The 25,956-nt window shown below is 37.4% G+C and overlaps 1 protein-coding gene across 2 annotated transcripts in view; it reads left to right on the top strand.

Moving 5' to 3' along the window:
* Positions 1-25,956, top strand: part of VAV3 (vav guanine nucleotide exchange factor 3) — a 171,373-nt gene that overhangs the window by 97,295 nt on the left and 48,122 nt on the right. Inside the window, exons 16-19 of one of the 2 annotated variants that reach the window (XM_055815071.1) lie at positions 4,980-5,081; positions 7,831-7,931; positions 17,125-17,147; positions 20,337-20,382. In XM_055815071.1, the coding sequence (XP_055671046.1) occupies positions 4,980-5,081; positions 7,831-7,931; positions 17,125-17,147; positions 20,337-20,382 (272 nt within the window). The remainder of the gene's footprint in view (positions 1-4,979; positions 5,082-7,830; positions 7,932-17,124; positions 17,148-20,336; positions 20,383-25,956) is intronic. The other variant, XM_055815072.1, reaches the window with a different exon arrangement.

The raw sequence follows: 25,956 nt of genomic DNA on the forward strand, positions 1-25,956 counted from the left end.
TTAAAACAGCCTGGGGAAAAAGTAGAAGAGAGGAAGGGAAACTGCTTTTGACTCCCCACATTGCTTATAAAAATAAGAGTCAGAGCTTTACCGTAAAAGGAGGAACATGTTCTCTGTCATTTTTTACTTCAGATTAAGTATTCCTAGTATATGGGTGACTTCCTGCTCTGGCCATTCATCAAGATTGTTCGACGGTGGAAATAGATAAAACATTTCATTTGTGGTGAGCCTGGGGCACCCCATTGTAGAAACTGCTGTGGAAGGAAGACTGAAGGAGCCTGTGAGATGCCTTGGCTGGTGACTGTTCCGCTGTGGTGGGGAAGGAACTTAATTAAGTTCTAAATTAGATTTTCATAATGCTAGCCACATAAATGACTTTGATATGTTTGAATTTTTATAACTATCACATACGGGGTTGTGCCCCTTCCCCATAATAAATCCTCCTGAAGAAGAAAATATTCTTAGCATTAAGCTTAAAATTAATATTGAGCTAATATTCAGGTGGTTTTTTTTCTCTGTGTTAGAACATGCTCATATGCTTAGAAGTAGAGGAGAAAAGATTTGAGAAGGATGAAATGTTCTTTTCACTGTGTGTTGGCAGCTCTGGTCTGTGTTCTCAGGGCATCAGTGTAAGGCTTGAATGCTGTAACTGAAAGAACTTTATGGTGGGACATGGCTATGAAAAGTCGTATGCTGTGCTGTGACTGCAGTTTTTCCATTGAAGTTACCAGGTTTATTTACTGGATTTAAAACATTGAAAAATAGTACTTGCTATTCAGTGGGAGAAGTTTTGTGGAAAAAAATTTGCTGTGGTACAGTCACAGATAAGTTGTGCTTAATCTCTCATTGGAGAGTTTTGGGGCGATATCAAGTTGGGTTATTTTTTCATTATTTTCAGTTTGTTGAAAACCAGTATATTGAGAACTAAACCATCAATCCACTAGATTCATTACGTTTCAGACTACATTAAAGGACATGCTACTTGATATATACTGCTACAGTGCATCATCTCAGACTTGTCTGATGTGATGTGAAATATGACTGCAGAACTGGATTTGCCATAATGGAACATGACCGATCAGGTACTAGAATGTGCAAGAGTTGTCCTGTCCACAGTTAGTACAGCGACAAATATTTTTCTACAAAGCCTTCCTTGTTCCACCTCTACATTTACAGTAGAGAATACACGTTACCTTTTTATTTTTGCTGTATTTTTTTCTGTTTTTTTTTTTGTCATTAATTATCTTTCTGTATTGTGCTTCACTTCAAAGTACTCTGTCTTCAGAGTAAGCATATTATTTCTTAGTTTGCACTGCTCTCTTCTACTGCTTTTATCAAAATATTGATTACTAGAAACTGCATGAAACGCCTTCTCATCTAACATGAATCAACAGGTAACGATATATCTAAATATTAATATTTTTAATGGACTATTTCTTTATGAAGAGACTTATGAGATAATGGGTAAAATCTTGATCTTTCTGAAATGCAATGGACTCTGAATTTGAGAAGGTATTTTGCTGATGTGTAAACAGAAATTAAACACATGACATTTTCCCATTCCTGTTTGACCTCAAATCTGAGACAATTAGGGTGAAGGATTAGCAAAAGAAAGGAAGAGACAAAAGAAAACTTTAATGTTGATGCTCTTAGCGAATGCAATGGCATTGTTAGTTTTGAGACGACTGCTTGGGAGTATTTTCTAAGTCTCTGCAAAAAGAAAGACTGAGCGGCAGGTTAGATTTCATCTCTTTTTGATTCCTGCTTTTTCTGCACGGGATCCTCTCTAATATTCTGAGGCTGTAGTCCCTTCCAGAATCATTTAATCTATGGGTGATGCTTCTGTGGTGTCTCCTCTGATTTACAAAAATTTGTTGTTAGGGATTTTTAGTTTTTTCCTTCTGTGGTGATGTGGCTTTGGGGAAAATATAGAGAAAAATGCTATCTTCGGAGAAGAAGAAGGAAGGGCTAGCAAAATTTAAAAGGTCCTTTTGTTTTATTGTGTTTGTAACCTATTTGGTTGCTGTGTGCCCCTAAAAGAGTTACTCGGGCTCATGTCTTTTGAAAAAAAATATCTTTGTGTTAGCTTGGCTTTAGCTAACAAGGAAATATATGAGGTTAGATGGTAGTGAAATGATAGGGAGTATGAAAGATGTATAGGTGGTGAAGAAAGAACAGGTTTTTAGATAGAAATTTATTGAAGTGATTGTTAGAACCTTACAATCGCTAAACTAAAACCTGGTGGGATTTAAAGAAATGGAGGGATTTACTCATGATACCTTTTTATGATCCTTAAGAAATGACTAGTTCTTGGAACCAAACTAATTCCTCCTTTAACTAATAGCGGACAAGATAAACTGAAGTTTGCATTATATTCTGAAGTTTATGTTGTGCTGTATGTTTTCAGTATTGTATTCTTTTGCTTATACAATTAGGACAAAGGTATCAAAATTTTAGCACATAATAGAGAGCTGAAGTTGTAAGCCTGTTTACCTGGATACTTCTGTCTTGTATAGGACGTTATAATGGGTTGGTTTAGCCCATAGGTGCAGTAAAACAACTTCTGTTGAAAGAAGGTGGAGGGTCTTGTAACAGCTCTCTGTGAGGCACAGCTCCGTTCTTTGCCATTTTAGCACTATGCTTTTTTCCTCTCAAGAGTAACTTTTTCTATTAAGGACTGTAAAAGGAAACTGAATGGCTTTATAATATGTAAAGAAACTCAAATAGTGCTCTTAATATAAAGAAGAATGAACACAGTGTATCATCTTTGTTCTGTTAATAGGAGGTATATTTTCAGTAGTTCATGTATTTCAGTTCTTGTGGAAGATAGCCTGAGAGGAGAATGGAAAAGAATTTTTACGTACAAAAGGAAGTTATATAATCATATGCTTGTGTTAAGCAACCGTCTATGAGGTTGTAATTTTTTTTTCTTTTCATCCACTGTGCTTAGTATTTTTGAAGATTGATCCTGTTCTAATTAAATGAATGGCATTTTTTCTTTCGTTTGTTCTTGAAAAATGGTCGGGTTGTTCGGATTAATTTGATATGCTTTCAAATCTGATGACTCTTTGCACATTAGGCTGATACTTTTGACATGGTTTTGCAAGCTAACCTGGTCTGAACCAAATGGTCAACAAAAAGTATCTTTTGTTTGGAGTGTGAGTATTGTAACTTGCTCTAGGGAGTTTTCAGGATTATCCAGTTAACTGTATAGCCTAAGAGATTTTAGCAGTTCCTTGGCAAACACGTTGTGAAATACAGGTCATGTTCTGCAGAGTTAACAGCCCCAGAATAATACATTGTTCTCCTGGTTTAAAAAATTCTTTACTTCCTTGGGAATTTAATTTTATTCTGATACCTGTACCATCCTGCTGCGAATGGGTAGTATCCTCCATGCCTGTTTTAGTAAGCAGGAGCTGTGGTATTGACACCTTGCATATCATAGCAGAAACAGATAGTAGTGAGCTAGTTAAAACAGTACGGAGTGTAAGGTTATTCTCAGGCAAAATTCCATTTGCTTTGGAGTACAGTTGCATTTTCAGCACGTTCATTTGCAGGTGGCAGATTAGAAGACTGACCTTTCTGACACTAGGTACTTAAACAGATTCTTTGAATGTTTTTTTCATAAGCCTTTTCATTCAGTCCTAGAAAGATTGATGCTTGCATGGTTGCCTATATTTATGTTTCATTGCATTTTGTGGCTGCTCTATGTTTTAGTCTAGGAGTTATTTATAATACATAAAAATGAAACTTACCTAATAAGTACCTCCAACTTTAATGCATGAATTTGTAATTTTTTGTGTTGGAAAAGCTTCTCGTCTTTCCTTTGAATGTTGCAGATTCTTGCATTTCTAGCCATCAGGATTTTTTCCTATTTTACTTCATGCATTCCTGTGTTTTTGCTAGAAATATGCCAGAATTTTATGGAATCCTAAGCATTCCAATATAAACATTATTTAAAAATACAGTAGCTCTTACTCTGTGTGTGTGTATATATATATATATTTTCTTGTTTGATACTGTCTACCTTAATATTAAATTACACACCTAGCATTTCAGGGTACTGGTTTTGGCAGTGTTTAAGCTAGTTGAGGGATGTTATTGAATTTTTTAAAAAATAAAGGATAACAAATCAATTGAAAATTCCTGTTCTCCTCCCCCAATCTTGGAAATGGGGAAGATGACAGAAGAAATCGAATGGCTCACTTAATAAAAGTTTAATAAACCTGCAAACAGTCACCAATGCAACAAAATGAGAAGTGGGTAATTTTTAAATTATACTTCTGCTTTTAAAAGAAATCAGTAGGGAAGGTAAAACACAGGTACAGTAATGGACCAGTGCTTTGTACATATTTTTGATCTTTGGGAATAAGTCTGCCAGTAGTGTGTCGGTGTCTTAGCAATGTGAATAGTGATTTTCTATGTTATTTGTTAAATTAAGTGTGTGTAGCAACTGCTGTAGACATTGGGCAATGCATTTAAGAAAGACTAGCCAAACCCCAGTAAATATTTTCTAATTGTTTTTGAAATCACTCTTGTTATCCAGTGTATTGCTGCATAATTGTGACCTGTCCCAAATGTGCTGCTCCTGTTTTCAAATGCGGTGGTTCTCAGTATGAGCTTGTACATCCACTTAGCAAAATATTTGAGAGTGAAAAAGCAAGTGTTCTTTAGGTCCACAAAATGATCCTAGTTACTTGAACAGGAATAAAACCCAGATGTATGTTTTGATATGTAGCTTTCTAGTTATTGTGACAACTAAGGTAGTTACAAAGTGTATTTTAAGGATGAGGTCTTCATAATAACATAATAACACACATTCAAGGTGTGTGGTGAAGTCTGTATTTCTGGTTCACCTTAGTGAAAAACATTAAAGTGTAAATAGAACTAGTTGTTTGTGGATTCAGATTTCCTGCTGTGAATGCTGCATTATTTTCTAGAGTTCATCAATTTAAAGCAGATTTTCAAATTTTTTTTAGGTCAAACATACGGCCAGACTATGCGGATACAAGCTTTCATGAGTTCAAAATGCATACCTTCAGTCGTGTAACATCTTGCAAAGTCTGTCAGATGCTTCTGAGGTAAGATTTTTAAGGTGTTTTGTTCTGTGTTCCCCCTCCCTCCCTGTGAAATATCTGAGTCAAAGAAGTATGTGGAAACACATGGCTAGCTGGTTACCTGTCCAAGACAGGCAAGCCATGATTAGTAGTATTTCTCGTTGTATTAGCGAGTTTTGTTATAAGGAGTTGCAAGTATAATTATAAATATTACTATATATTTATTACTATTAGCAGGAGTACTGCTAAAAGCTCAAAACCTGAAGATGCTGCTCATTTATCAGAAGGCTGCTTTATTATGATTCTTTTATTGAAATTGCTTTATTTAATACAGGTGCTTTTCTGTAAGAGCAAATGACAGCCATTCTGTACAGTTTTGACTACTGTGGCTGTTCCACAGGGCCCGTTGCTGTACACCACCAGTCACAAGAACAGATGGAATATTTTTTCAGAAAATCAAGATGATGACGATGCTCAAAAATATTTGATATGGGGAGATTGCTTTGTCAGGCATTAACAGACAAATTGAAGATAGGTATTGCAAAGCTAGATAAGAAATGCTAGCAGACAAGTAATGCTTTTGTGAACAAGGATTTGTAAGGCTAAATTAAGCTAAAAATTTCCCTGTTTTCTGCATCTTTCCTCTGAAACACACACATGCTTGCACATCTGTAGTTTCTCATTGATTATTTGACCTATCTTTTAAAGCTACCTTTTTTTTTTTTTTGTAAATATGGAATGTGCAATGGTTACTATTGAACCTAAATTTCATACTGGATTTGCAGATGCAGAAGCTTTGTAAACTCTGATCAGTTCAACTGCTCGTAACAGGTTGCCCAGAGAAGCTGTGGATGCCCCGTCCCTGGAAGCGTTCAGCGCCAGGTTGGATGGGGCTTTGAGCAACCTGGTATAGTGGAAGGTGTCCCTGCCCGTGGCAGGGAGTTTGGAAGTAGATGATCTTTCAGGTCTCTTCCAACCCAAACCATTCTGTGATTCTGTGATATGATTTGATGTTGCATATTGTTGATCTGAAAAACATAGCCACAGCATTTTAGAAAGGGCATTTGAAGTGTATGGCTAGTGCTTCTGTTAAGCACAGGCATGAAATAAAATAACCTCAGGTATGTTCCTCCCTGTTGTATATTTTTTCTTTTAGCAAGCTTTTTCCTGACGTTAGACTGACCTGGATTTTCAGAGATTTTTTTTTTTTGATTATTTTTTTTCTCAATGCAATAAGGTCTAAGTGATTATGAAGAGTGGTGCAGACATCCTGAACTTAGAGATGGCAGGGCTGATTTCTGGATTTGAAGCAGTAGAGTTAAGTCCTTGTGTCTCTGTTACTGCACTAACTGCTGTTGCTGAGAAATGGCTGTCTTGCTTTCAGGATGCAGCCCACATGGTGCTGCACTGTTCTGCACAGGCATACCAATTTACTTGAAGATAGCTTGGGTATCCCCAAGTGCTGCCTGGTGGTATATAGGTATGTCCCTGGAAATCTAAGTTCCATTGAAAGCCTACTTGACTTTGCCTCATAAAGTGCCTAAATCACTTTTGAAAATGGATTGTTGTTTTAAGCTTCAAATGTACGCTAAGGTATAAATACTTGAAAAATATCTGAACCTTAGTGCCTAATCTTCAAGTGGGGATAGTCTTAGAAGCATCTGTAGTGAAGGGTAACGTCATGTCCTATACTTTTATCTAGAGACTCTTGCATTCCTGTGTAGCAATAGGGAAAAAAATAAAAATGGAAGACTACATTAAAATATTTTTATACTTTCTACTTATTTGTCTTAAAGTTTGTGTATTCTGATACTTAAAAATACTGAGCTTCTGAATATAATTTAAAATGTATTTCAACACTAACAGTCAAGAAATCAGTGTAGTTAATAGTTGCTGTTTTTTAAGGTTTAGCTTGTTTAATTGTATGTTCCATATGAGACACCTGATTTTCCTTTTGAAGCTGAAGGTGTCACATTATACTAGGATGCATAATCAGTCCAAACTGGTCAGGATAATCTTGGAGACACACAACTCTAGTGTGAAGAGTAAGCAGATACATCAGCAGAAGGAACTCATATAATTGCTCAGAGGTACATGTAAAAAAACTGTTTCCCTGTTAGCCATTCAGTGAACTGTACTTAAGAGAAAATCCATGCACGAATCTGAAAATAAACTGGTTTCCTCAGAATCAAATTCAGATTCCAGTTGATTAAGGGGAATTGGAGAACATTTAGAGTAAGGAAAGTGATTTATTTATTTAGCAACTCTGAATGTTAACTAATGTGTACCTGGCTATATAACCATCTGCACTGAAAAAAACCTAAACGACAAATTTAAAGTTAATATATTTGCAGTATAGCCTGTGAACTCCTTAATGCTTAAATATATGTTCAGAACTTACAGCTCTTGAAATGGATCTTACTCGTCATGGTGTCTAGGCAAATTCCCATTGAGATGAAACTAAGAGTAGATACATAATGGTACAGTTTCAAGTGTACTGTGCCAAAGTTGCTTTGGGCTAAATTGAAATGTGAAATGGAGATTGTTATTCTATTAGTAGTCCAGAAGAACTATCTGGTGGTGATTTTTAAATGGCTAGTAGTGACGAAAAGCAGATGAGGTGCTTGTCAGTTGTCACTTTTTCTCGAACCTTTTAAGGACTACCATTATGCAGAAAAGCAAAGGACTTTAATACTTTCTGCCACGTCTCTTATTTCCTTTATGTGTGGAATTTATCACTTCTAATGTATCACTACCTAATTTTATTTTACAGGGGAACATTTTATCAAGGCTATTTATGTTCTAAGTGTGGAGCTGGAGCACACAAAGAATGTTTAGGAAGATTAGACAATTGTGGCAGAGCTAATTCAGGTGGTAAGTCATTTTTATTGTTAGAATACCATTTTTAATTAGGACATAAAACTTGCTAGATATAATTAAGGCTTAATTTACCTCTAATTTGTGTTTATTGTAACATACATACTTGTGAAACTACCGTTTATAAGCACAATTAGAATTGCATTTAGAATTCATAGGGATTTTTATTGCTACTAAATTGAAATGTTCAAAAGGAGGAGAGAACTGTTATAGGTCAAACCCAATTTCTTCAATGTCGTATACAACAAGGAATTGCTCTTGTTTTAATCGTAGGCTGCTCATATGTAACACCTACTGTACAGCATAGAATCTATCATCCTTGTAATTCTCCCTTTATGTCTCTGTCAATTTTCATATTTCCCTCTCAGCTCCTAAAGATGTATGTTTGTGTTGCCTCAGCTTCCTCTTTCATCTCTTTGGTTTCCATGGTTTCTGCCCACTCACAATATTCACAAAAAGGTGATTGATGGCTCTCTACTTCCCACATCTAAGGACCATTCCCCCCCCCCCTCTTTAAATCGATTGCTATACTCTGTGTTTCTTCCCTGGCCATTGTCACTTCACACTTCTCTATTCTTCTGCTCTTTGGGACCTTAAGGACTCTTTTGACTTTAGCTACCATTTGGCCTCCCTCAGATGACTCCAAATTTGACCTCTTCCCTTGCTGTTCAGTATTGTATCTGTAATTCTCTCTCTGACATCTTTGGGATCTCCCACTGCTAATGCCAAACGTTGGCTCTTGTCGTCTGCCTCCCTTCTCTTCCCTGTACCTATTCCGTTGGTGGCAGTGAGTTTGTACATTCCAGCCAGCTGGTCACATAACTGTAGTGCCATTTTTGACTCTTCCCTCTGTCCAGGTTCATAAGTATTCTTTTTTCTTTCTAGAGATGATTTGGTGCTGATGGCAGGGGGCAACTGACAAACACCCTCACCCCACCCCTCAAATTTCAATTGCCATTAATATGTTTTAATTCCTGTTGTGTGAATGTGTTTGAAAGAGAAAAGCCACTGGAACATCATGATTTCTGGAAAGTATGGTTGTATATGTTGGGGAAGTCTTCTAATTAATAGTCCTTCTTGCTTCTCTAAAACCTGTACGTTGCTTTCCAGAATTATTTCATAAGTTTGTGAAAGTTTGTCGTGTCTCACACACATCTCATAAGCTACTGCAACCTCCTTCATTGGGTTATTTTCTTTTTGACTTTACTATCTACAATCTTTGCAAAATGCTGTCGCAGAGATAATATCTCTCCCACTGCCTGAATTGCATCATGGCTTCATCCACTGCTCTTCGCTTAGCTGCTACTCTGAGATTTTGGTTGTAGCTTTTTGTTCCTTTCAAAACTGTATAAGCTTGTTTCTGCCTTTGTCCCTGTTTGCAGGGACATCCTGACTTCCCCTTGGCTTTTGGCTATTTGCCTACCTCATGCTTTCATGAAATTTTCAGGATGGCAGGTACTGACTTCTGCTGCAGTCCGTGAACTTTATTTCCTTGGTTGCTTTCCTGTATTGGAGGATAGTATGCAAGATCTCCAAGTCTGGAATTTTAAAAAATATTATGCAGATCTACATGTATGCATACTGCATACAAGCAATCACAGCATTTTTCATTGAAATCCTTTTTCGAACACAGGTTTTTCATAGAACCTCCTACGGATATTCTGAAGAAGATAAATATTTGAAATTATGTTAAAATTTGAATATTTAAAAGCAATTACATTTAAATTAATAGAGTGGGAAAACAAGCATACTGTTCTTCACAAGAGAGTTATCTTCTGTAGTATAAACCACCCCTACTTCTACATTTTTCTTTCTTTTGCACCTTCTGTTTTAATTGCTTTTGTAGTTTTTTTATTTTAATTGGGTAGCTGGCACCACAGGAGGCATGAGCTTGTCTTTCTATTTCTCTGTAAAGATCTGCGAACACATATGGTGCAATGTATATCAGTAAGAATGAGCGTAAATGCCTAGATAACACAAGGCCTGATTTCTTGTGGTTTTTGTGCACTTGCTAGAGGGAACAAAATAAGAAAAAAAAATCATATTTCTGATTCTTTGTAAGTGGAATAAATTATCTTTTTAAAACTTCAAAGGAGCAGAATGTTATTTTGGATTTTACTTTAAATAATTGCCCTGATTTTTGTAAAATAATACTGTACTGAGTCTTTCTTTAGTGAAATTGGAAGCAACTGGATTGTTAAGATACTGTTTTGAATTCTGTGTTCATCTTACACCCAGGGGTTCTGCTTTCAGTTCTCTCTTCAAACTTCTCTTTCTCTTTTCAGCCTGTTTTTCTTCTGTGCAAAGGCTCCCAGACTTCTGTAGCTCTAGTACAAACAAGAAGAGTTGTGTATCTTCCACCTGCTCATGAGGCAGAAAGCCAGGAGGTGCTAGGCTGTAGCTTCCTTACAGCCTGCTCTGAGAGTAGGTCATAGCTGCAAAAAAACCCTCTAAATTACAGTTCTTGCCGTGCTCCCTGTTGCTCTATGCATGAAAAAGTATGGAAAAGACAAATGGTTTTGCCCACTTTGCTGAAAATGTGTCCTCTCTCCATCTGATGAGGGACTTCAGCCAATGAGTAGGAAGGGAAATCCTGACATTTTCCTCTACTGTTTTTCATTTTTAGTTTTTATTTGCCTTTTTAAAGAAAGAAGTGCTGATTGAGCAGGGCTGCCCATTCATAATGTGCACAGAGAAGGAAAGGTTTAAGGACGAGACTTAGCAGTTCCTGCTTCCCTATATGGTCTAGAAAGGGATGGGACAATATAGACTCTTCTAAATACTGTTTTCTGCGATTTAAGTATGAATGACTTTCTGGAGTCATGTTTTCATTTTCCAGAGCTATGCCGAGAAATGAGGTCTCCAATACATTATCTTCCATGCCTGCTAAGTTATGAAATGTGATTAAAGCAATGCAGACAAAAAGAGACTATGTAAAATTCAATATTTTCACTGCATATTGCAGAAAAAGTATGCTCTACATGCACAAAATTCTAACATACTTTTAATTTTGAAACTTTTCCTTTTGAAATATTTAAAGAAATTATTTTACGATAAATTTAATTTTTCTAGCACTGTCATTTGCTGCTCCTGTGGGAAGTTAGTAAAGGTGGCCTGAGAGTGCTATTAGATAAGAAGTTGTGGAGCGTAGTTGGAATGCTTCAATAGTAGCAAAATGCCTGGAACGTTCATTGTATTGCTATTTATTTCTTTCGTTTCTAGGGGACTGTTACAGCCTTTTTCATAGGGTACAGTGGACATGAAACACAGTCACCCTTTTAGGAAACTGGACGTTATTATTCCCCAGTCCTGTGGTATTAGTTACAGCTACAGACATGGGGAAGTATGTGTGTGTGTTTCTGTGTGTGTGGTCTGTTTAATCTGGAGTTCTGTCGTTTGGGATTTCAGATGCTTCACAGGAAAGTGCAAATCCTCCATGTGTTAGACAACGCCCAGGAATGATGCTACTTTCTTTATCCTGTTAACTTTTCATCTTTTTGGTGTTGTAAGAGTTTTTACATCTTGTTAATGTTTTTGCATACCTTCCCTATTTTTGTTGATTGAAATAATCTGACTCTGTTTCAGAAGTTTTGGACCAGTGAGTTCTGTAAAGTTTTGTTTGGCTTTTGCGTGTGTGTGTAGTTTTTTTTTTTTTATTTAGGTTGCGTATAATTTGGTTACGTTGGTTATGTTTGACCTTTTAACCTTTTTAATTCAACATGCTACTTTGTGGGTTTTGTGAGAACAAACAATGGAAGTCTTGACTGATTGCCCCTCTGAACTGAATAGTCTTAAATTTTTTTATCTCTTTATAAGTGGAACTCTTTCTATACCTCAAATAATTTTCATTCCCATTCTGTAGATCTTTTCTGTTTCTAGAGGTCTATCTGAAAACAGGTGATCAGAATTAAAAACAGTGCAACAAGAATAGACCACTGGGTTTCTTAAACACATCTGAATTTTCCTCAGCATTTTCTGGTTCTGTACAGTTTAGGATTTTTGTTTTCTTTTTGGACCACTGAGCAGCTGTTTTTGCAATCCTTTCTGAAATGATGCTTAGAACCTCCCTGAGTGGATTAAATCTCTTTGTATTTCATCTCAAGTTAGTTTGTGAAAATTCAAAAGACAGAGATCCAAAGATAGATTAAACCTTTAGAATGACAAATTTAATAAGTGTCAGATCTAGGTGATACACTTAGGAGGAAACATTGACAAAATCTGAAGATAAGTTGCTGTGTTGTCATGCTATGCCTTATACACAAACATGCATCTCTTCAGATGTTTTGCTTCAAAGAAGGCTGGTTCAACAGACTATAGAAGTTGCAGCAATAAAAGATGCAGAGTCAATCAGTTGAATTAATAAATAGAACAAAATGCCTGTATTTAGACCTTGTTTTTTGTAGTGTGGTTTTTTTTTTTTTTAATTGTTCCTGTCCTCGTTGTAAATTGGCAGTGCTGGTTAAGTCTTCTGTGCTAGTTTCTGTCATTATTGATTTAACATTTTCTTCCCTGAAATGCTGCCCTGTGCATGCTCGAGTACTCCTCTGTATTTTCATATATTTTACTTTTATGTCCTATCACTTATTATTTTTTCTGTGACTTGAAATCCTCCATGCTCGCTCTTTTTTGTTAATGTTCTGATGAACTCCTTTGACTCTGATTGTGTAATCTGAAACACCAGGCCTTACAAAATCCTTAAACAAAAGGATTACAAAATGGATGTGCATACTTCTCTGACAGGCCTATTTATAAGGACGTATGTGGTGTTCTTTTCTCCAGTGGCTGATGTGGGGATCTCCTCTTCCCATTATACTACCTCTTCTGGCTTCTCAACTGCATTCCTATGTCTTATTTCAAGGCACGGGACAATTCTACTTATCTGGTGATGCTTTCTTACTAGTTGGAAGAGTTTATATTTGGGAATAGTTAAGAATGGGACCTTTAGTAAGTGAGCATGAGTAAAACACACCTTTAGTAAACAAAAAGGGAAGCTGTCTCCCTTATTATTGCCACTTTTATTGTATAGGTTGTTCTGCAGCCCTTGCAATTGCTGCAGAGGTCCTCAGGATTGACAACATGGTATTACTCTGCCCAGAACATACTGCAGAACTCCAGTCTGTTTCCTAGTCTGAAACAGCAGAATTAACAACCCATTTCTGTTGCTAGACTGGAATTTTTCCAAGTCCGTCCAATTATATTGAATTAAGTATTCTCAGGCAAATGTTTGCTGGTTCCACATTCTGTTGAATATTTCAATTAGATGAACCCCCAGCAATGGTTCTAGAATCTGAAAATGTTTTGAATATTTTAAATATGATGCCAAACCCACAAAATTTTCTTCTTTATATCACTGTTCCCAGGGAGTGTTAGAAGCACTTCTTATCAGGGCATAAATGGATTAGAGAAACATTAACTGGACATGTTTATAGTAATTTTTAGTTAACTCATGTATACATGATTCCTTTCTCCTTCAGATAATTCCATTTGAAAAAGTACTACATTTCCTTAGGCAGAAAAGTTCTTCAACTGTGTGATGAACTTGAAAGAAAGTGTTACAATATGAATGGGTTAAGTTTAGAGTTGCTTTTATGTGGTAATGGGTATGTGCAATAATATAGTCTATGCTGTTTATGTAGTAATTGCTTGCTACAGCACATTAGAGATTATTAATAAAAAGCATGTGTTTTTGACATCTAAAAAGAAATGAGCAGCTTTCACTGTTTACCTTTTTGCTGGCTTGATCAATAGTTGCAAAATTGCTGGCTCTCCTCCAAACCTACCATTGTATTATTGTTTAACTAACCAGCCTTGCTCAGCCTGAACAAAAGTCACTGAGGGGGCTTGATATTTTGTTGAGAGTCCTACACAGTGGTATTTCTAGGTCATGATTTCTTTTGTTCTGCTTATGCAATGACAACCTAAATGACTGGAAAGGAGCAGGTGGTCCCACAGCTCCTTCAAAGTGCCTTACTTCATAGTTCCTGCATTTTAAATATTTTGAATTTTCTTTTGAAACAGGAAGGTGAGTAGCTCACTACTGTTGTGGTTTAACCCCAGCTGGCAAATAAGCACCACACAGCTGCTCTCTCACTCCCCCCGCTGGGGTAGGGGATAGAATCAGAAGGGTAAAAGTAAGGAAACTTCATGGGTTGAGATAGAGACAGTTTACTAGGTAAAGCAAAAGCCGCACATGCAAGCTTAAATAAAACAAGGAATTCATTTGATACTTCCTGTCGACAGGCAGGTGCTCAGCCATCGCCAGGAAAGCAGGGCTCCAGCACGTGTAACGGTTACTTGGAAAGACAAAGACCATCACTCCAAACATTTCCCCTTCCTTCTTCCTCCCCCAGCTTTATATGCTGTGTGTGATATCATATATTATGGAATATGCCTTTGGTCAGCTGGGGTCAGCTGTCCCAGCTCTTGTGCACCCCCAGCCTACTCACTGGTGGGGTGAGAAGCAGAAAAGCCCTTGGTGCTGTGTAAGCACTGCTCAGCAGTAACTAAACCATCCCTGCATTATCAATCCTGCTTCTAGCACAAATCCAAAACACAGTCTCATACTAGCTACTATGAAGAAAATTAACTCTATCCCAGCCAAAACCAGCACAACAACCTATCATTTTTATTTACTCTCCATTTAGTTAACATGTAAATCTAGCTGCTGTGTTGCATTCCTGAGGAGCAGCTTATTCCCATTTTCCAGTCTCTGCACTCTCCCTGATCGAGGCCAGCTGTCATTCCTGTTGCTGTTGTAGTAAAAGATAATTATCAAAATGTGACTCGATGGTATCATGGCCTCAGTAAATAATCAAAAAACTTAAAAATTGTGCTGAGCTGTGGCAGTAAAAGTAGCTTGTTGTCAGAACTGAGAACTCACTGACTTGGTAATTTCATTGGCACATTGGTGATGAGCAGGGACTTGAATTAAAATTGTCATGTGTAAAATATCTGCTGGTGGATATCCTCAGACATTCTTTTTTTTCTATAAATGAAAATAAATAGAAATGAGGTTTTTTGGCTCTTATGTAAAATTTGGAAAAATATCTCATGAGGAAGCAATTCACATAATACAGATTATTTTGAAATACAGGAATATTTAAAATGTAATGAAATAACAAAACGAGGATGAGTCTTATATTTTGAACAGGCTTTTATGTGGAAATATAGATGCTGTTTATTTTTCCTATTCCTGAAGTGTCAATACTGAATACACAAATTGCATTTTGGCAGTCAGTCTTGGCAAAGTTTTTTGCGTTCTTTTTAATTCAATCCCCTCACCTCCTTTTTCATGAACTTTATTTTATGCGCATTAACAGGAATATGTATTACCTTCCTGTGTAGTGATTCCTTGAATCCAATTATTTGAAAGTTAATCAAGGAATTTCTTAATTATTTGTTATGAAAAGTGTTAGGGTGCTGCAATCGTCAAATGGAACTCTTTCATCTAGTTGGGTTTGGGATGTTTCCTAGAGGTAAAAAAAAAATATTCAACAGCAACCATTAAAAATCAGATTCGTTCATTCTCATTGGAGGATAGAATGACATTTACATTTCAATTTTTTTGATAAGAGATCTGCAGAACTAAATATAGCCCATTTAAACAAATAAAATTATTAAAAAAAAATAAAACCCTCCTAAGTCTGGATTTGAAGTTTTGGCCTCTCCTGCAAGTACTTACTTAAAAGTCTTCCCTTCATTTTGAGTAATTTATAATGCTGAGATGAAACATTCAAGAAAGGTGATTTTATTCAGATTTTGGCAAAAAATTCTGCAAGATGTATCAGATTGCTAAAGTAAATACCAAAATTATATTGAATTTCAGCAGCACTTAGGCAACGAGTTCCCTCAGGCTCCTTAAAAAACCTCAGTAGTCTACCTGCATCTCCTCCTTTGGGGGTGGGCTTATTTTTCTTCTCTTCGCTCACAATACAAATGCAAATTAATACTTTTGGAAAGGTTATAATCATAAAAGTCTTTTCTGCGGATGACAAGATGATGCATCTTTGGCACACTGTATGGGAGAAGAAACAATGACTGGGAGCGTACGTGAGAAGAGAGCTCTGCCAGTGTGAAACAGGCTGTGCCTCCTCGGCCCGGCCCAGCGTCTTCTGCTGGTGTGCTCGGTCTCAGCATGCCTTATCATCTTTGCATAAAATGCTGGAAAGCCAAAGGCTTTTTTTCCCACACTTTAATGTAATTTTTTTTTTAGCAGAGCAAAATGTACTTGCAGTTAAAGCTTTTTAATTGATTCACTGTGAATATGGCTTACTGTTTATGAGATATTACAGTAAAAGTTTTCAAACGTGATGAAGTACAGACCAGGCATGTGCAGTTTGTGCTTTGCCTTGCAGCGTGTGCAGTGCGAGAGAGTGCACACAGGTAAATACAGCTGGGTGTACTTTGGTAAGGCACTCAACCAAAATCTAAAGTGTACTGAAATACCTGTTATCAGATTAGACGTTAAAAAAAAACCTGTAAAGATATACCTTTTTTATGTTTTTTGTGATGTGTGATGGTGTGTGTGTGCAAGAAGTGTTATTGTCTTGGTGCAGTCCTTCTGGTTGCCCACAGGACCACAATACACCCCCCCGCCCCCACACCCCCCACCCCCCCCTATTTTTAAATAGTACAGGAAAATTCATAGCAAAAGAGGCAAATAAACCACCAGTGGCTTCAGAGTCTGTGGTATACTAATGCAATGCTGAATTGAACTCAAAAACATGACATCTAGAAAATGTTGAAGCTAAAGGTATAATGGTCTTGATATATATTGGTATGCTAGGAAAAGTCAGAGCCAAGAAAAGGTGTAAAATCGACTTGCGATGAAAGACGTGTAGCAGTTGAATTCCTGATGAGTCAATATTTATAAAGTATTTTTGAAATGTTCTAAAAGTGTATAAAGTTCACAGTGGGATGGATTGCCGTGCTGCTACGGGAGAGTGCCCCGTGAGCTGCAGGCAGGAGCCCTCGCTGGCTGGCGCGGTGGCGCAGGCAGGGCCGGTGCGCGGGGAGGAGCGCAGCGGGTTTGCACAACAGGACCTGGCGAGTGCCGGGGCGGCCGCAGGTATCGGGGAGCTGGAGGAGGCAGCGGTGTTTGCTGTAAGGCAACACAGCGCAGGCTGACATTGCTAGAGCAAAAGCGTACGATTTACAATCGCAATAATGCCAATTTTTACTTATGTTTCAGAACATGGGAACCTGAAACATGAGGTAAGGATTTGTTTTCCTTTGTATGTGATGTTTGTTTTGTTGGTGATATAAGAGCTCCTTATTTACTTTGTGTACATGCTGTTGTGTTTTTTCTGTGTTTAACAACAGATTTATTTAGTGGTGGGAAATAATAGCAGTTGTCTAAGAAATACAGTATTCACAATTAAATATGAATATATTCTGTTCAAAGCAAGCAAATTTTCAGTTGTATGGCTTAATTCTGAGAGCCCTGGAATGGGTGGAGATGTTTTTTTTTTTTTTTTAAGTTACAGGTTAAAAACATTGCTTCACAACTGATGTCCAGATACTTACTGTGTCTAGATGAAATCTGGCAGTAGAGCTAAAAGTAAATTTGTTGGGTTGTGGTGTGTTTTTTTTTTTTTGTTTGTTTTTGGGTTTTTTTTTAATGTTAGCGTGTCCTGCTGGAGTAATGTACTTAGATACCGGTCCCTGACCACACCACACTGTGGGGCTATGAAGGATCAGCAGAGCCGTGTTTGCCTGCCTCTTAATGTAAAAAAACCCTTCAGTTGCAGAGCTATCCAGTGGTTATGGAGTTCATATAATCTGGAGAGTGGTGGAATGGGCACTGTGCGGAGGAGCTGCCGTGGCGCACGTAGCATACCTTGCCGCCAGCCCAAGAAGGCTGCAAGCTGCCTGGGGTTATTTTCTCGCCAGCCACTGGTGCCTTTCCACTGAAGCGGGCACAGCAACTGGGTTTTGTTTGCCTATTCTGACAAAAGAGACGCAGCACTTTAAAAATAGGGTATAATTGTTTCTAGTGTCTGTTTTACATCAGAAGTTTATGGTAATTTAACAGCTTAAACGACACACCGGTTATAAAGAACATACAAGCACGTATGTTGTTTCTTTCCATAAGTGTGTACGTGCTTGATGCTATCGCTCAGGCGGGTCATGGAGTCTGAAGGATGGTGCTGCTGACCCGACTGGCACAGAGGGCAGCCCTGCGTGGGGCTGACCGCACCTGTGCACTCTGCTTGAGCCGCCCTGGCATGGCTGCCACCCCCGAGGGCAGTGGGTGCTGGGTGAGGGAGCCCCGGCCCCTCTGGCAGCTGGGTGACAGGGGGCCTGAGGCGGGCCCGGCCCAGCAGGGGCACAGCCTGCCTGGGGGCCTGGCAGGGGAAGGGTGAGGCGGCCTGGGTGGTGCTCGGGGTGAGGAGGGGGCTGCGCTGCCACAGGCCATGCCCGTGCCTGGTATGCTGCTGCCTTGCCCGCTGTCCTCACTGCTCCCAAAGCCATGCCTCCCGCCGTGTGCTGCCTGGATTTTCATGTCTCTGCCTAGAAAGACCCGCTAAGTAAAAGCACTCTAAAATATGGAAACTACAGCACGGTCCGTTTGCTAGGCTGTTTCCCAGTGCTGCAGCTGGCAGGCGGTGCTGGGGAGCCGTAGGCAGACACTTACTGGGCTGTGTGGAGGAGGCTGCCAGGCTCATTAAAGCTAACTGTAGTGAGCTGCTGTGGATGGACAAAGGGCATGTGCGCTGGTGGTTGAGTGACCCCGGCCACTCCTCCACTTCTCACCCCCTAGCGCCGTTCCAAAATCTTTTGTGAGGAAAAAATGGCTTCCTTTCTGGAGCTGTTGATGTGATTGACTATTATTGAGTTGATCCAAAACATCAGGATTGATTTAATTTTTACCAAGACTCTTGTTCAAGTGCCTGCTTTAATTCCTTGCACAAAAGGAAACTTGAGCATAGATGAGGATCTGTCATTTTAGAAAGCATGGATTTAGCTTTCATACCAGTAATGTAATAAAATCTACTGGTACTGCAGTATAGTTAAGGGTATTGAGCATGTTTTCATACAGCTCAAGAATTAGTTCCTTAAAATTGTTTTCCTTCTGGTCCTTTGGTGTATATGTCTTATGTTGTCACAGAATTATTGTATTTTTTTTTCTTCTTAGTTAAATATTTCTGTGCCTTCCTTCATGCTTGCTTTTCCTGCTCCTGCCCCTTTCCCTCTTCTGTGCAAAACTGCAGTTACTCAGCACTCTGCATCAATCCTTATCAGCAATACATCCTCCGTTTTAAAAAAAAAAAATACATTAGAATTGAGCCTCTTGTTCTTACTCAATAATATTACCATCATTGTAGCAGCAGTTTTAAATTTTTCTTCTTTCCACTGCCGATGAAACAAAACTTGCATTTCCTCTCTTTCTTTAGAGTCGTGGGTAGAGTAGATAGAGTATGTCCAAAAACTCAAGAGTCTGAAAGCTGTTTTTAAACCAAGCTTTTCATTTTGCCAGCTTGCTACAGGGCTTCGTAATTTGGTTCTGCCTTAGGTTACCGCTTTCTGGCTCGCCTTGGTGTGTGTCCTGCATCAACTTCTATCAACTGAAGTAAATCGGAGCAACCTAATTGTTGCCTTTGTTATGCAATGTGCTTTTCTCTGCTTGGTTTGATTAAAAAATAAATAAATGCATGAACCTTCATGCAAGCTACCAGTTAAAACAAGTTTGCAAAAGCAGATCAGTAGTTCACAGATATGTGTCATTTCACACTGAAATTTTCAAGGATCCATATTAAGTGTCTTGGAGTATAAAATATATAAATAATTTTTTTTTTTTTTTTTAAAAAGTCTCAGTCCTGTCAGAGAGTTTCTGACTTCTGTACACAGCTTTGGTTCATCCAAATTTAAAAGAAAGAGGGAGCTGAGTTACTAAATATACTTAAGTACTTGCCCAGAACATAAGAATATTCAGAATTACCTAAGAAAATCTGGCTACCTTAAAGTACAAAGTAGGAATAGCGAAAGTTTCTATCTTATTAAAGCAACACAAGCAGCTTTGATACTTTTGTGTTTGTGGTCATTATCTGGGGCTGATAATGTCAATCTGCATATTTTTCCACTATCCTATTTATAAATGATTAAAAATAAATTTGTCTTGGTATCAAAAGATGTTGATGTACGAACAAACTTTCTATGGACTAAGAATCTTTTGAGGCTAGTGTCAGAAAAAACGGGATACATGAAAAAACTATCCTTGTTACTAAGAATAATTTTCAAAGTATGATCTTTCTACAAGATAAAGATAATTGTGGTGGTGGTTGGGGGAAATAACTTAAGAAGATGAGTTTTGCCTAGTAGATTGTGGGAATTAAGGGAGTGCAAAGTGCCTACACGAAAACATGTTTATTCATACCCTTGATTTGTATTTTTGCTATGCAGAAACGAACAAACGGAATTAGAAGAAACTCTAGACACGTGGACCCAGGTTTGTGTCATGGCATTTTTAATAGTAAAACGTCAAATAAAAAGAGTGAGAAAGCTGTAACTCCCTTTATCAGGTTGCATTTCGAATGCTATTGTAATGCATGCCATTTTGAGAACTTTGTTGCTGAAGTTGTGAAGGTCTAAGCCAATTGCTTTGTTTGTGATTTCAAAGATAGGGTCAGCTGACTGAACTCTTAATTTTTTTCCCTTGTTTTTTTTAAGCAGTGCTTTAATTCTATCTGAACAAAAAAATGCCTCTGGGCTTTTTGTTAACATGACCCACCCTACTGTACTCTGCAGTTTTAAAAGAAATAACTAAGTGATGAAAACCAGACAGTTGCTTATAAAGCTTAGGTTCTGATCTGCAAAGTTATGGGTATTCCCAACTGTAGTGGTGCTCAGTGCTTAGCTGTACTGATTAGGAATTGCTCTTCTAAAAGGCATAAAGCAATTGCAGTTTTATGTAGAATTTCAAAGTGATTTTATTCTCCATGTTAGTTTATAGTAGATACTTTCGTGGAATCATGGCAGCAGCAGCCCTTAAGAAAATTAAAGGCTTGCTTATAGACTGTGTACTCAAGTGGGTGAACATTTCCTCTGGAGACCCATTATGTGTCTCTGTAAAGTAGTCAATGGTTTTCAGTGTAACTGTGTGATATTTTTAGGGTCATTTTTTACTGTAATTATATTTCTGTCCTTTATGTTTCTTGTATAGTTTAATTACTGGAGATTTGTTATGCAGATATTATTTGGAATAATACTAAGCTGTGGATTATTGAATATTTCTTACGTGGACACCTGAGAATAGTTGGAGTCAAACATTAAACAGGATGGCAACTCTCTACACTACATTACAGCCTGGCAGAGCTAAGCACTTTTCAAAAAGTAGGAATGCTGGTTATGCCACTAGCATTGCAGCTGCCTTGGCTTTGAGACTCAAAATGTTGTAAGTAGCTGAAGCAGACCACACCTTTCTTAGTCAGGTACCTTTGACATGTTTTGAAACACGTATTGTCATTTTTTTCCCCCTAGCAAAAAAAAAAAAAAAAAAAAAAAAAAGGGCAGCTTCACAATACTCCTGAATTCTTTTCTGTTGTTAACTGTGTTAACTGAAGTCATTAATGAAAAAAGAAAAAAATGAGCACCCCGTAACTCTGAGAATTGATACAGTCAGAGGGGGAAACATGAAGGATATCAATTAAACAATGCAGAAGAGGATGAGAATACTTCCACGTGTGACAGTTTGAGTTCTTCCCATTCAGTGGTATATGTTGCAGTGAAGTATGATGTTTGCTTGCAGAATAGTCCTTACAGGTCCAGCTCTTTAAACACAGCTGTTTCATGTAGACTCCTAAAAGGTTAAATAATTTAGCTGCGAGAACCTTTTGGGTATACCTGTGGTTTTACTTGCTGTTGAAGTCTGATAGGATTGTGTACAAGGATACTTTAAAGTTAATTTTTATTGACGATTAAGTATTATTTAAATCCCCAGAGTAATTTAATTAGGTTTTTAAAAGCTCTATGTACAAAATGTCTAAAATACAGTTCTGCTCCCACCCCAGCCCTGTCCACTTACCTACACAGAACAGTTCTTTGAGTTGTTGAAGTAGTCTTTCTGAGTGAAGTTCTTGGTCCCCATTATATTTTTGAAAGTTAGTAGAAATGCAGAACATCTGCACTGTGTTTAGGTCCCTTTATTAGAGATACTGTTGCAGAAGACTCTCTTACAGAATTGCTTCTGACATATATTTTAATAAATAATAATAATACTACATACTAACGTGCTCTGTACATATACTCTGTCAGTTTTCAAATGAAGTGAGCTTTTTTGTTTGCATTTTGTCAGCATATGAATTCTGAGTCCTGCTATAACTTAGTGGAGATAATTTTTAAAGACATGAATGTCTTTGGTAAACTCTTGGCATACCTTTTGCATATTCTAAGTAATACTGCTCATCAGACTGCACATTGCCTTGAGAGACAGAAGATGTTATCCAGAGTGCAGCATTTGTAAAAGATCAGTTATTTCAGGAGTACATTACTGCATTGATCCTAAGATCCTTTTTAAGAACGTGGGCATATAAATCTCTGGGAATCTTAGCACCATGGAGTTCTTTTTGCTGAGAGAGGTAGTCAAAGTCAGAGACAACATTTAAAGCTTAATGTTCTGCCTTTAAAAAAAAACAACAACACAAAAAGGTCCCCAAAACCCAACAACCTCATGTCTGCTGCTCAACTGGTTTGTCTTTAGGTTTAGTATGCTGCTGCTACTTGTATATTAGGGTGCTGAAGCATCAGGTGTTTGCTGTGAATCAATAACTGGTGGAGTCTAAACATTGATAGATTTTGATATCAGCAGTAAATATGTACAAAAACTATTTTGGGCTGCAAGTATTTTAGCACAAACTTTTCAACATCGTGTTCTGTCTTGTCTCTTTCTGATGTCTGTCTTTGGCTATTTTCGTAAAGAAGAATGAATGTGGGAGGAGTACCATAGTTAAACTGATTCTTTGTGCTTCTCTTTTTATACTTGTTAGGGCCAAATTCAACTATTACTGACAGAGCTTAGCGTTTAATTGAAAAATATCTAAGTTTGATGAGAAGTACTGTGGGTAGAGGGATAGTCTAAACAAAACAATGTGAGGATTCTGGATTAAAGTATCTCTTGCCTTCTGGTGGTAAAGGTTGTTGATGGAGGAACCTATCTAGCTGAAGTACCCTAAAAGCAGTAAATTGTTCATGGTTGTTTCAATTGTTTCTTTTTGAAGTTTGTTAAGAAGTTTTGACAGCGACTGCTTCCTCTTCAAGATTTGCTTTGTACTGAATGAGAAGGAAGGGTAGAAGGATGATGAGGCAGAGAAATTCCTTTGAAATGAAACATTAATGAGAAAAGAAATATGTGCAGAAAGCTTACAAGTGAAGAACAAATTGGAAATCAAAAGTGAATATGACTATCTTTTCTTTATGCTACGTACTGTGACTTCAACCTGTGGTCAGGTTGCAGATAGCCTCCTGAATTGGTTCATCTACTAAGTTTTAGGTGAAACAGGTTTTAGATAACCTTTCCTTGGATTAATCAGCAGATAATAAAAGCCACTGAGAGAATGAACCTGGAAATGCATCTGCATCTCTAAAGCCAGGAGGAATTCGGTCTAGAGTTTGCATTTTACTGTCAAATAACATGATTCTGCTTAAATGTATTTGAGAAGTGATTAGACTGGTGTCAGTTTTTGCCTAGAATGGGCATATGGAGTGATAATTATATAACATTTTATTCATTGTGTAAGGAATATCATGAAGATCTTTATGCATGTGTTTAGTTTTAAGCATGTGGTTTGAACTATTGACTTAAGTGACACAGACCATTCATATGTATATTCATAAGCATAAATTAAGGCTTTGCATGTTTTCTTAAGAAGGATGATGCAATCCAACCAGTGCTTTTAATAGAAATAATTTTTATGTGTTCTAATAAGACTAAAAGTTATTTTCTTTCTCAGCTATTGGAATAATACATTGTATGTTTGCGATCTTTTGGGTTTTTTTTGTATAAAGAGTCTAAACATGATAGATTTACAGCTTAGTGTTTTTAAACTAGTTCTACCTAAACATTTCTGCTAATATAAATATCGGAACTTTAATCTCTAAAAGTGTGAAAGTATATTTCATATCAGAAGCATAAACTTGGTAAAAACAGAACACTGGAAGCCTTATATTCAAGATTCATTGCAGATTACACTTAAAATCTGATATGTGGAAGAATGTCACTGAGCATGTTCTGACTTCTTGAATAGCTGATTTCTTTATAAGCATGGATTAAACCTTAGAAAACCTTAATTCTGAGCTAAGGGACAGAACCAACAGGTCTCTTCCCTTCAAAGAAAGTAAAATCTTGACCAGGTTTTTTTGGGGACGCACACACAATACTAACAACTAATGTATGCAGTGCTGTAGCTTGGACAAAGTTATTTTTCAGCCTGGGAGTTCTAAGTTCAAATAGTAATTTTAAAAAGAATGTGTTTGTATTTCGGGTTGGCATCTGGTCCATACTTACTTTGTGAAGTGATCCTGTAATATTGATTTTACACAGATTATTTAAAAAAGGAAGAGAATAACTAGGTTTATGGCCTGAAGTATACATGTTAAAAAAAATAATAAAATCTGTGTGGGGAGAAGTACAGTATTGGAGATTTTTATTTAATTAGACAGTGGGAAATGAGCTACTGTGTGCTTCATATTTTGTTGAAATTGGATTGCGGAATATTTTAATGAGGTTGTATCATTATGTGTGTCTGATTACTAAGCAGTGAAACAACATTCAGATGTTTTTTATTGTATTAATGATTACATGTCTTCTTTGTAGTAAAAATTAGGGAATAGCATAATAGTGGCAGTTTAAATTTCCTTTTCAGTTAAGAATGAGGTATATTAGACTGAGATATTTCAACAAATTCTGACACAGTGCTCTGTGATATGCAAGTCTAACTCTGATTTCCATTTCAGTACCACTCCAACCACGTGCCCAGCCAAAAGCAAAATTTGGCCCAAATTCGAATATTGGGGTATCCCAAGCTGCAGATAATTCTTTGCCAAGCATATAGTTGTTATAGATAACACTGGTCTCCTTAACTGAGAATACGAAGCATGTCTCATATTCTTGTCCTATGAACTATCCAGGCAAGTCCATGATAGTGCTGATTGACTGTTGCCTTTCTTCTTCAGCCCAGTGTAGAGAATACCCAATTTCATGGATGAGAAAAGATAACGTTCTGCAACATGAAGCCCAGTGCTGAAAAACAGGCATTCAGGATTTTTTTTTCCTCATTTCAGCAATGGGGGCAGCTATTTTGGCTGCATCTCTGATCATCCATTACTAACTACCTGCCAATATTATTCTTGAGAGCAAGACTTTATCTTGGTTTTAAGCCATGGAAAAAGGTCTACCAAAATAAAAAGGCAGTATAGAAGTCCCCACTCTTTACATAGGAGTATTTAGTGAGGAGGTGGCCCGTATCACTAATAGTATCTCCTTATTATGACTATCTTCATCAAGATGGATTAGACCAAGGGAGCCTTTTTTCTGTTAGTAAAGGAGTTTGTGTATAGAATCAAGAAATTCATTGACAGGTGTTTTTCTGAGACATTCAGTAGTGTTACTTAATTATTTTTCCTGTCAATAAAATGTAGGAGTGAATAGCAATCCCCTTCTAATAGTTCTTGTCTTTCCTTTTGGACTAAGTAGAGCAAACCATTACAGGCCATTTGCTTCTGCATCTTCCCTCAGGACCTTGCTCAGAGTCCCACAGGCTCGTTTCTTTCTCTGTTAAATATGTGTGAAAAGCTTCTGGGGCAGCTGATGTGACAACATGAACTGAAGTACAAGTGTATATGTAAGACATTCTTTTCAGTTTTAGATACAGTTTACATGGAATATAACCGTGGATTTTAATGGCTGGTCAAAATCAATGTGTACGTGAAGGAACAGCTGACTGTAAATTAAATCAGGGAAAGCCTGAAGGAATACTGGAGGAAAGAGAAATGTTTCACAAAACTTCCTCTAGTGATGAGTTTGTTG

Source organism: Falco peregrinus, chromosome 10, assembly GCF_023634155.1.
Source record: "Falco peregrinus isolate bFalPer1 chromosome 10, bFalPer1.pri, whole genome shotgun sequence".
Lineage (NCBI taxonomy): Eukaryota > Metazoa > Chordata > Aves > Falconiformes > Falconidae > Falco > Falco peregrinus.